At 39.9% G+C, this 12,831-nt stretch overlaps 1 protein-coding gene across 2 annotated transcripts in view; it reads left to right on the forward strand.

Moving 5' to 3' along the window:
• GRIN2A (glutamate ionotropic receptor NMDA type subunit 2A) overlaps window positions 1-7,004 on the forward strand; it is a 158,269-nt gene extending 151,265 nt beyond the window's left edge. For both annotated transcript variants that reach the window (XM_063171090.1, XM_063171091.1), the window contains exon 15: window positions 5-7,004. In XM_063171090.1, coding sequence (XP_063027160.1) covers window positions 5-20 — 16 coding nt within the window. In that variant the 3' untranslated portion in view covers window positions 21-7,004. The remainder of the gene's footprint in view (window positions 1-4) is intronic.
• Window positions 7,005-12,831: the final 5,827 nt, after the last annotated feature.

The raw sequence follows: 12,831 nt of genomic DNA on the forward strand, positions 1-12,831 counted from the left end.
CTAGCTGCTGCTATACTTGAAGAGGAGAAAAGAATCTTCCTGCATAAGTGGCCATCCTTTCTGTACCTTTCTGGATGGTGCTGGTGACTTGTTACATTTTCCTGATTACAGCTCTAGCAGTTTGTTGGTCATTCCTATCACCACGATTTCCTGTGACTCCAGCTGGAACTGAATCAGGCTGTAAATGATTTGGGCCATTCTTGGTAGCATGTCCTGTAGTGTTACACTGCTCCTGGACGACACCTTTTGTGGAGGCAGGATATTGAATTGCTGAGGAATGCAGTAGGTACATGGAAGTAAAAACAGATATGTAGACATACCTGCCTCTTGCTTTTTTTCCTCTTTTGAAGATATTGTAGAATTTCTTCATGTTTTTGTCTTTCCCTTTTCACCACAGTAAATTTTCCTTTTTTCTCTCAGATAGATTTTGTGTTCTGCTTGTGTTTCTTAGAACAGTGTAGCCACCCACTAATTTAAAAGCATGGAAATAAGATATTTTAATATATAAGATAAAATAAGGGAAAATTAAGAGATTTTGCATTTCTGGAAAATTTAATTTAATGTTTTTGCAGCTTTTGCTCAGAATTCATTACTCTGCTATCTAAGAAGCTTGGTTAGGAAAAAAAGAGTGCTGTGGACAAACAGAAATGAAATCACCGCCAGCTCACTGTGTTTTGGCAGCATCTCATAAATACATGTCTCTTTATGGTCTTTCAGGAACATTTAAGAGGTGAAATAAGGCTCACAAGAGAAATCAGGTGTGGTTGTTTGTTTTTTTCCTGATGAAAGCAAATATTTTTATATAGTTTTTAAGGAAGCAAAGGCTAGAGCTGTGAGAGTAGCTTTGGGTTTCTGTGCTGGAAGGCTGAGCTCTGTTAGCAGTGGGGAGAGAGAGAAAGCAAGAGGAAGAAAGCTCCCTGTGGATGGAAGTTCAGAGGACTGAAGGCTCTGGAGCAGTTATGTGGGGGATGTGTCCAGAAATATATTACCTCTTGCTGTTGACTTTTTAGAAAGTATAGGCTCCTAACTCATGTAGCTCAGTTAGGTGGGCTTAGAAAAGCAATGCTCTATTTACCCCCAGCCTCAAAAATCTGCCAGTGAGTACCATGTTCAGCCCTGGAGGTGTTATAAGTTCCTGTGCTCATGAAAATAGGGGTTTTTTTGGGGGTTTGCAATACCCCCTGCATAGTTGGGATGATAATTTGCTTTATACCATGTGACTGCCCAGCAAGGGTGAAAAGTATCAGAATCTAATCCTTGTGTAATAAATTGCTGCTTTCATATTTCTGCAGTGTACCATTTGCACCTTAGAGATGGGGAAGGTTTTGGTACTGCTCCCTCCCTTGCTGGGTTTATCAATGTAGAATGGAAATTGTGTCACAAATCTAAGGGTCTGAGAATCTACCTGGATTTAGGAAGAATTCAAGAGGGGAAATTTTTTTTTGTTATTTTACATTGCATTTAAGATATTTGATATATAAAACCTAGTGAAAACAGAACTTTTATGAAAAAAAATCCTCTCCTACTTAATATAAAAGAGTAACTATCCTGTGGCTTGGCTAGATTGTGTCAAGTGTTAATCATCACATTCTGTGCTTCTTTCAAGATGAGTGTCATCCATTCCCTTCTCCCCCAGCTCTGGTCCTATCTTAGCTCAAAAGTCCTTTTAAAGCAGATACCTTTCCTGAGTAGGACAGTCTGGTTTGCAACATAAAAACAGCTTTCCAGGGATAGACTTAAATTATTTTCTCAGCAATGATTTCTTTTTTTTGCTAATATAAACTTCCTTTTTATTGAGAGCTGAGCCTTCCAAACTTAGCAGTACTGAAGGAACTTCTGAAAGAACATAAAGGCCTTTCAAAATGTGACTTATGATACAAGCCATTTCCCTGCCCAAACTCACCTGTACTGTCTTACTTAAATGTACTGGCAGCATGTCAGCATTTGGGGGAGCTCAGTTTAATCACAGCTTTGTGATGTGGGTATAAGCACAGACAGGATAGTGGTGTGATGGAAGAAAGGCTCGATGTGCTGTGGCTGGAGTCACCTGTGAAGCTGTGGTTAAATGGGAGTAGCCTCAGGACTGTGCTGTCTCTTCCATGTTTCTGGTCATGCAGAGTGTCTGTCTGTGTGCCCATCCTGTCCCTGGTGTGAAGCTCTGTCCAGTTCCTCGCTGTCCTTGTGGAGCTGCCCCTTGCTCGCCCCATTCCCGTGTCGCAGCGGTGTCTGTCAGAGGGGACGTGGCTGCTTGTGCTCTCAAGGGAGCTGCAATCCTGCCCTGCTTCTCCCTGCCCTGCTGGGGAGGGTTCCTGCACTCTCTGTAAATAAGCTCTTCATTTATTTCCCTCACTCAAGCTTTAACTTTTTTTTCCCCCTGCTTCTCTCGACCTGTGTACAGAGAATGCGCTCTGAAAATATGTGCTCTTCCAAAGTCCTGTGGCTTTGGAAGCCAGGAATACAGGTGTGCATCACCCTGCAATGCAGTGAAAATGCACTTGGTTCTCCTCGTGGGATCATCAGCTTTTTTGTTTCATACTGCAGAATGTATCTGCCATGGTTTAAACTGTTCTTTTTTTAAAAAAAAAATTCTGCCATTCTAACAGCTGTAAGAATCCACTGCTGATTTTGTGATGATTTTGTCATATCTATAATTTAAGAACCAGAAATAATATAAGTAAAAATAAGTTACCTCACTATTTACCAGGTTTTTGTTGTTTTGCGCTTAAATGACAATTTTTACTCCTTTTGCTTAATTCTTTACCTGTATTGGAAACAAGGCTAAATTAGTAGAGAATATAGCCATGCTGTAACATTGTCATGCAATACCTTTATTAATAGATAACCACACTAAATATAGTATTACATATTTAAAAGAGATGGGTTCGACTCTCCAGCTCTTAAAAAGTAGTGGTGATAAGCAGTTATACTACTAGATGTTTTGTCCTTTCCCTTTTGTATTAGTATTTGTTTTCACTAATATATTTCAAAAATTCTATTTCTGTGCACGTTAGAAAACTGTGAAAATAAATACCAATAAATATTGTGATACTTATTCAGTGCACTGTAAAGTTCCAAGTGAGATGGTACTTTGCTTCTGGGAATTGATGAAAGTTTCCTCACTTCTCAGAAATGGTACTAAGCTTTAATGTGGGAAAATGGTAATATTTACAGTGACATGAAATTTTAATGGAGAATGTCTTGTTTTGCACTTCTGGTACTATTAGAAGAAATGATATGTTTTTCTCAGCAAATGCATTATGAGATTACATTTTTAAATTTGTTTTGTGCATTGCAGTACATAAGAATAACCGCTTTGAAGAGATTTGTGTTACTTCATTACTACAGCATTTTTTTGTCTGATAATGTTTTTTCCTGAGCCCGTTGAATAATGGTATTTAATGGCAAAAACCTTTTCGGGAATGTATTTTGGCTTCTGTCTCACATTGCAAACCCTGGACTTGGACTCAGTGATGCAGTGGAAGGCCCTGGTGAGGCTGCTCTGCCTTTCTGCGCTCCTGGGGACGGGGACCTTCCTTGTTCCCAGCTGGGACCAGATTAGAGGAGTCCAGGACACTTTTGGAGGATGTGCTGTGCAACAATGCAAGTGTAAATGATCTTCAAAAGTGAAAATAAAAATAAGTTGGAGGCTCACAGTTAGCCACACTAGTTGTGGGGCGGGGGGGGGGGGGTGGTTTGTGACAGAGGTCTGCAGTTTCTGGAGGAGATGATAATTTTTAACTAAAGTAATTTGAATTCTACTTAAGTTTCTGAAAGTAACTGAAAAAGCGGGAGTTTCCTTTTTCTTTTAAAGCCAAAGTCTTTACGTTTTCATATGAGGTTTCACAGGAAAATGGGCCAAAGAATACAATTAAATATGCAAATGGTTAATCCTATGGAAAAGGGTATCCTGTTATCTTGATATGCACAAGTGTATTAATGGTAATAGGAACAATGTGTGTAATTTTCCTGTACATTGCTATGTAGGTTGCACTATTTTGAATGACACAAGCCTGATATTTTAATTACCAAATACCATAAGATGCTGTTTATTAATAGTTGAAACTTGTTAACCTAAATATATATACAGTATACACAGGCGTGCGTGCATACACCTTCCAAGCAGTCATGCGTGAGTAATCTCCCAGAGCTGTGGGACACATCTCAGCAGTGCTTTATTTTAAGTGGTTTTCTCCTTCCCAAACCTCCCACATCTAGAAATCCTCTAGCAGCTTTTATTGTAGTGTTTGATACTGGGTACAGAAGGGGTTAAAGGACTGGTTTGGGTCAGGACTGCTCTGTGCTAGGACACATGGAAACATTCAGAAAGTTGCTGTCCAAAAGAGCTGGAATTGATGCTTGCTGTAATAACCAAGCCATAGGAAAAGGATTGCTTTTCATGCTGGTTTAAAATTCTTGGCCAGAGAGGCTCTGTTGGCCGGGTGACTGATCTTAAACTCAGTCTGGACTTAGACTGACCTTAAACTCGGTATTAGTTCATGTGATCCACATCTGTTACTTTAGGTAGCTGAGGAAGGATCCTCCAGAACAAAATCCCCAGGGAAGAGGAGCTGGAGTGTGCACCAGTGTGTTCTCCCATGCAGACTGGGCAGGCTCCAAAATGGGTTTTTCATGCCTGGCAGGATTTAGCAGTGGTGGGTAAGGCACAATCGCATCTCTCCATGCACAGGCTTTTGTGCTTGCTAGTACTGGTGATGTGGAGATTTCCACTGAGGAATAAGTGTGGAAATGGCTTCTTTTCTAAATTTATACTGCTCTAGCTAAAACTTAAAAAAAATACCTTGGAATCATTTGTTAGAAGTAATTATTGAGCTGTTTTTGAAGGTTGTATTATTACCAAATTTTCCACCTTAACCAAGAAACAATAAATTCTGTAGGGTCAGACTTTATTTACTGCTCATTGCAAGTATGTTTTGGAGTAGAACTTGGTTTCAAGAAAATTTTTGCTTAGTCTAGGTTTGGGTTACAAATGTGGAAAAAACACCTTTTGACTTAAATAGGGGTGTTTGAGGGAGTGATGGGAGGGCAGATCCTAAATGCAGTTCACGCTCAGATTTTAAAAATCTCCATGTTTTAAAACCTCATGTTGCAGAGGTTTGGAAATTGCATCATGTTAAATTGTGTACAGCTAGGAAGGAAACCAGTGCAATTCCAGTAAGAGCTGTTAGCACTTTATACTTGATATCAGGTAAAATATTTAGGAGTAGTCTTGCTCATTTCAGAACATCCATTTTGCACCAACGATGAACAGCCTGATCTCTCTGTCTTCTCACTCACACCCATGCACAGTGGATCTCGTGCCTTCCCTGCTAAAACCAGGAGGCACAAACAGAATTCATTAATGTGTTAGGCAAACTCCTAACTGATTCTTAACCCATCACTGCATTTTATACAAAATTTGCATCCATAGATGCTAGGGTCTCACAAGCACTTCACCTGTGAGTTAATAATGTTGATTTTAATTCATCAGATTCAAATTCACACTAAACCTTAAGGGTATTTTGTGCTTCCTTTCATCCTGTTTAAGGATATTTGTGGGCTTAGATGAAACACTAATATTTCTGTGCTGCTAAACAAAACCCACCAGAAATATTTTAAAAATCTTAAATTACACTTTGAAAAACATTTTTTACCTGTTTACTTGAATAATGTCAATTTAATGTGTTGTCTTGATCAGTTTTTGTACATATACATGTGTATATATATAAGCTATATATAAATATGTATATGTATAAAGTTTTTTGGGGAGAATGAGGGGCAAGACAGAAATTCAGAGTTGTGACAAAGATTCTATAATAATTTATTAACAGTTTCAAGTAATATATTGTTGTTTTGAGTTTGATTAGAAGTTAATTGCAGTTGAACTATGAAAAATGAAATGCAACCGAGAAAAAGAATTCACAATATTAACTTAGGATTTTTTAAACAAAGAAAACTAGAATATTCTTTTTTTGATAGGAGAAAAGAACTACAGGTGTAATAGTTTGTATCGATTACATGGAGCACTAACCTACAATACACTAGGAGAAATTTGCATGCCAAAAAAAAATTCTACCAGAAATCTTGGAACCATTCGATTCCATACACAGTAAAATAAAAATCCTGTCACTTCTGTTATTTCCTAGTACAATTTGCTGTAGCAGTCTCAAAAGCGTCATACTTCAAACCAAAGTGTAAGTCACAAATTTCTGATTACTGGCAAAGAATAGTAGAGATTTGAAGAGCTCTTTACATCTGGGAAAACAAATCAGGATGTTAGAGTAGAAATAAAAGAATATTGGTGAAGTGGAATCAACTATAAAATAATTATGTTTTTAGAGAATCCAGAATTCCATTATAAAATTCACAATCTAATGGATTCTTCAAGAGAAAGGGTTTGGGGGAAAAGGGAAGTTTTAAAATCTAGTTTTGACATTCCAATTACTGCCTGTTTTTTTAGCTAGGTTTAGCAAAGTGAAATGAGTTAGAGCACACGCAGTTTCAGCTGCTGTGTGGCACTGACACGCGAGCACCCAGCTCCCCCTGCAGCCTCTGCCCCTTCCCTGACACCTGGGGGAGGCTGGAGCTGCCCCAGAGCACTGGGGGAGCTGGGGTCTCGCTCCTCTCTCCTGTGTTCACATCCTGTCTCACTGCAGTTCACCCTGACCATATTCTAACCCAGTGCATGACTGAGTGCTAATACTGTATAAATATTTTGAAACATATCTTTAAAGAAAAAAAAAAAAAGTTTGCTTCAAACTTTTTATGATAGAGAAATATATAATTATTATGGTTGTCTGACAAATTGTATTGTGTTAATTTTTTTTTTTTTTTTTTGTTAAATATGTAGAAAAACATTAAGGGAATGGGGGACTTGAATGTCTGTGTGTACTGAAATGTATATAACTATTTGGAAGAACACATGTGCCAAGTATAACATGATGTAAAAATTGTAAATATATGAAAAATTCATTTTTCTAATAAAGATAATTTCTGCCAATTAATATGAAAAGGAACAATGTTATCATTCTTGTCTGTCTTCCTCGTTAAATGGGGCAAGATGAGGCATCACCTAGGAAGAAGGTTTACATTTGTTTTTTCTTTAGCCATTGATGTGATTTGAAGGGTGCTAACAGCCACATGTTTTGAGACATCCTTTGCTGTTAGAAATTATCTAAAGGTGAAGATGCCTGAAGCTAAAGCTGACAGTGTGTGCTTGATGATCCCAATTTAATTTAATTGACAAAGAGGATCGAGACAATTAACTTATGGAGAACCCCTTTGTTGTGAGAATGGTGCTTTGAGAGGTGCTCCCTGAGCCGAGGGAGCAGGAGGAGCTCAGAGAAGGACAGACCCTCCCCTGGGGCACCAATCTCCCAAATCCCGAGAGGTGTCGGATGCACGAGGCACGGTGGGCCTGCAGGAGGAGGAGATCTTGGCCACAGAAAGGCAGGAGCTCTTTGGGCCCTTGTGGAGGCAGCATCCAGCCTGAGAAGGAGGTGTCCTGCCAGGAATGATGCCACCCCTGAGGAGAGCTGGAGCTGTGGAGTCAGCCAGGTGAGGATGGAGGAGAGCAGAGCAGGGGGTGAGAAAACAGCAGTGATGTCTCACATCTGCTATGACTCTTGGTACCCACAGACTTGTCTCATGTTCTGGTTAATCAAATTACAAATCAAAATAGAGGTTTTAGTGGTGCATTTAAAATTAGTTCTATTTGCCTGGCCATGGGGGCTAAAGAAGTGAGGTTCACACTGTGCTCTGAAGTGGTTCCGTAGGACCCCATTCTCCCTGATGTCTCATCAGCTAATTAAAATCTTTGAATCCACAGAATGGGCAGAAGCAAACCTTTGGCAATTACAATAATGGTCTTAGAGGCAATGGGAGGAAAGTCGTTATAAAAACTCAAAGTATCCTTTTGATAAAGGGACATGTTGGATGTAAATATAACAATGGGGTGAAAGGTGCTTATGGATATCTCACAGCAGAACAGTCTATTTGTTCCCAAGTTGAACACGACTGCATGGATAATATGAGAGATATAAATTTGGACTTCTGTCCTTAATGAGGTTTTTAATGAGGTAAATCCTGTTGGGTTTATGGTCTTCTGCTAGAAGATTCTTTCAAAGGGACCCTGCCCTATTTGTATCTAAACATCTCCATTTCATGAAACAACATGAGATGTGCCCCAGTTACTGAATCATTATGAATCATCATCTGAGCTTGAATCTTTGTTTTTATGTGATAATGGTGTTTGTATCCAGGCTGGTGTTGGCATCAGGGCTGCTCCTCCCATCTCTACCTGCCAGCAGAGCTGATTCTCTCTGTGTGTCTCTGAGTCAGCTCAGCCTCAGCTTTGATTCCCTTTGGGATCTGGTTCAAAGACAGTCACATTCCCCCAGATCGTTCTTTTGAGGCTTTGCTGATGTGTCTATGGCAACTACCAGTCTTCTAAGACTTTGCTTGCTAAAAAAAAATAAAGTTTAAGTGGTTACTGGGAAATGGAAGCTTTTTAAGTACGGCATATTCTGCATGGCGCTGCCAGCAGCATTCCCAGCGAACTGAGCAATGCACCCGGTACCAACACAAGTTTTTCCCTGTAATTTGGACTCAAAAACAGCTGTTCCAAGGCCAACTGCTGAAGTCTGCTCATGTCTATATACAGAAACACAATTCAACCTCCTTGTGGTGAATTTTCCAACTGATCATTCTAGCTGTTTGTTTCTCTGCTTCTTCCAGCAGTTTACAAACAGCATCAGCTTCCCCTTGCAGATTTGTTGCAGTACAAAAACCAAACCATGGCTTCCACAAATTGCATTATTGATCTATCTTATGATTCTCTGTCACGCTGTGCTTCTCCCACTTCAGCAGGTACCTCCCCATGTGCAGCAGCCTGGCCCTGTTTTCCACTGGAAAAGGGAAGTTTCACAAGCTGAACAAGGGTCTCTGCACTGCTTTCTGTGTTTTCTCTCTAGATATTCCCAAAGAAGTTTTCAGGTGGGAGGAAGGATGGGGTTGTGTTTGTGTGTTGTTTACTGACTATTTATTTGTTTGCCACTAGTTAGCTTACACAGGATGATCATTGCAGATATTGACTGCATTCTGTTCAAATCAACATGCTCAAATATTTTTAAAAATAATGCGTATTTATAATGTAAACAGTGATTTTCCTCAGCTATGGCAGTAATGATTTTAATGCATGGAGGTTTCTCAGCTTTGCAGTAGGCAATAGGGGATGCTAATACAGAATATAATGGTGATTAGCATTGTGTAGACAAGGTTACTGCAAGGTCAAAGACATTTTCCAGGGGTCTCCATGCAGCTCCAGGTGTAATTTAATAGCAATAATCCTTAAAACACTATTGGCACTGCTAAAGCAAATGGTGTTTTTAGAGTAGACCTCAGCTTACTAGTTAGATGTGACCCAACTCATGAGATCATTGAACCCTTTCATAGTCCATAACTGCATAACATTTACACTGTCTGTAAAGAGCTATGAAAGATACAAAAAGCAAAAAATCTGAACACAAAACTCCAGAGACACAAAATACAATATTAACCAGGTTTGAAAGTCTCAGGCCCTCTCGTTATAGAATTGTGCAGTTCTGCTAATTACTTTGGGGACTGAAGCTGTTTGGCATTTCAGAGGCTTGGATGTGAGCAGCTGTCTCCTTCCATCCTGCATGGGGAAAAGCAAATTGGGTAGGAACCATAACAGGCATTTCTCTGTGCTCAAGGGAAAGCGGAGACCTTGGCTGGATTTTCCTCCAGTTCCTGAGATGGTGTAGTTTTATCAGTTAAGAGGTTTGCCAACTTAAGAAAAAGGTTCCTCAGTGTTATCACAATAGAACAATGCTGATTTTACCCTCCTCTTTCCCAGAAAATGTGGTAAATTGCATAATTCTCCTAGTAGCTGAAATGCCTTCAAGTCCCTTTTCTGCAGTTATAAAAGAAGAACCATTTCTATACCTTGGAGAAGATAAAAGTAGTAGGAGTGAGGATGACAAGAATAGCTGATTTTCCTCTAAGAACAAAACTGCTGTTGCATTGATTTGGCCACAGTGAGTGTTTCCCAATATGGGCTTCAAAAGCTGCAGAGCATGTTAATTCCTGTTACCCTTTTTATTTTATACGTAAATGTGCTAAAAGCTTATGTTTAAAAATAGGGGCGAGGATGATGCTGAGGGTTTTTGCTATGGGGGAGACTTTCAAATAGGACTGGACAACTCAAAGTATCCTGTAAAAAAATTGTGTAAATCTCTTTGAATATGCATCTTGCCAGTAAGAACTTCTAGCAGTAGCTGTTAACAACCCAAGAAAATAATTTATTTTAATGAAACATCAAATCTCAAATTGTTAGGCCATTTAGATTTTTTCTTTAATTTGAAATGCTGAAATGCTATTCAGGACCTCTTTCCCTCACCTTTAAACCCACTGCTGTTCTTTTCCATGGATGCACTATTGTCTCAGCAAATGGGAGCAGCCAATGTGACCTTAATTATATTTGTACTTCTCTGAACAAACCAGCTGTGATCTTATCACCTTCCTTCTTATTTCCCATTCCTTCCATCTACTCCTAGCAGTTTTCTTTATTTCTGTCCCTGTTAGATTGTGGAAGTGTGAGCTGCACCTGCATGGTCAGCACATTTCTGTGTGTTACAAGCATTGTAATCTCCATGTTCTTTTCTATTCCTGTCTTTATAAAAACTAACATTTTGTTTATTTCTCAACTGCCACTCTGCAATGAGATGATTTCAGTATTCAGAACATAATGGCATCCATAACCTTCTTTTTCAGATGTTGGTTTTGCACTCAAAATATTTGGATAGGTTGAACTATTTCTCCTTGCATATGTTTGTTTTTATGACATTTCTAGGCACTAACATACTTTTTCCCCTTAAATGTTTGAGTCTGACAGGTCGTTTCAGACATCCTTCAAATTTGTTGAGCTTGGAATAGCAAAGAAATGCCAGAACATTTACAGACCAGGGCTTGGGTATGAGTTGTGTCTTGCAAGAGGTGCTGGACAGATTTACATACCTGAATGCCTGCATGTTGAGGAATTGCATCCTGTGTACTGAGGACTTTCTGAAATAATGTTTAGCATTTAAAAAAGGTCGATTATGTAATGTGATGTTACTGGGTTAGACCATGAAATGCTTTGAAGCCAGATAATGAAAAACCCACAGTTTAGGTGATCAAGAAGGTATTAAATATTGATACCTTGAGAAAATGGCATGTGTCTTCAATTCTTTCACACTGCAATCTAAATAAATCACAAATTTATTTCTTTGGGGAGCTGGATGCAGGTAGCAGAAGCAGTTTTATAGAGAGAACTTGAGGCAATGGTGAAAATAGCCCTATTTAATCATGGTATTTTACATATTTCTCAGTGCAGTGGGTGGGTACATTCGAGTGTTTAAGAACCAGAGCTGCCAGCTCGTTGCTCACATCTGTGTATTCCCTGGTTCTGTATATTTCTCTGGAAACCTTTCTTCCTCCTGAGGCTGGGGGGGAAGTAGGATGTGATGTTATCTGCAGTGTGAGATATCTACAGCTTCACATTGGTTTAACAGCTGGACTCGATTATCTTGGAGGATTTTTCCAACCATAATAATTTTATATTTCTATAACTCTAAAGCCTCAATGATGGAGCAACAGAAGCCCATGATTTTAGATGGAAAGTTGAGAGGTAGGTATTTACACATAGGCAGCACAAGAGGAATTGAGGGCAAATGAGCTGCAGTGAACTGCAGACTCTTAGCCCTGTGCCAGCAGTGGCTGTGGCTCGGCAGCCCGTGCACGAACAGCTGTGCTGATGTGCACAAAGACCAATTACCATCCCTCTAATTGCAAAGTGTTCCCACTGGCTTCATTGTGCTGGTGTAGTCCAGGGAAAACTTGGTTCTGGATTCTTGGTCTTCAGCAGGCACTGCAGGGCTTGAGCAGAGGGGGCATGGGGCTGTTACCAAGTCAGGGCTGCTGCTGTTTCAGTGCTGGGTGTTTGTGTGCACACACTTGTGCATGAGTGTGCATGGTTTAAACAAACAGCCTCTCAACTCCTCTCTAGCATGACTGCAATGCTCTGATCGCAGACCCTTATTTACTGATTTTAGCAGCAAAAATATGAATGATTTTTGGGGTGATGGATGACTCAGTGGTCATTAAGGCCAGAGAAGCCCTGCCAGTGTGTGCCAAACAGCCCCCATGCACTGAGGACAGCCTGTGCTGTGTGATTGCCATGTCCTGGAGAAGATGGAAAACCTTGAGCCTGCTTGGAATGGGATTTTGTGAAAGTCCTGCTTCATTCTTGGTAGGGATCAAAGCAGATTGCTGGACTGGGAATCTCAGGGTGGTTTCTAATGCTGGCCTGGCGTTACCATGTCGTGGGATCTTGTGAGCCCCTTCAGTTTGTATAGTGTCTCTTGCCAGTATCTCATATGGAGCAGGCACTAAAGTCTTGGCAGAGACTCACTGCCTTTGCAGCAATAAAATAGTTATTAACACTAAAATAATTAATTTTTCTCCTAACCTGCAGTCTGTTGGCATAACTTCACCACATCTGTCCCTTAGTCACCAGAAGCCCAAAGAACAGGGAGGTGTAAACAAGCAGAGAGTGTCACTGAGCCACCAACATTCAGGATGAAGTGTAACAATGAAGGTAAGCCTCCAAAATAGTCTTATTCCACAATTACCTGCAAGGCAAGCTATAAATCCTTGACAGGACTGACACCATGTTGTTCTCCATACTGTGGAGACACATTTGCAGTGTGAGCACACAAAGTACTGCTTTTAAAGCTGTGGACATGAAATTAATGTCAACTCAAGGAAAATGCT

Source organism: Melospiza melodia, chromosome 18 (genome assembly GCF_035770615.1).
Source record: "Melospiza melodia melodia isolate bMelMel2 chromosome 18, bMelMel2.pri, whole genome shotgun sequence".
NCBI classification, from domain to species: Eukaryota; Metazoa; Chordata; class Aves; order Passeriformes; family Passerellidae; genus Melospiza; species Melospiza melodia.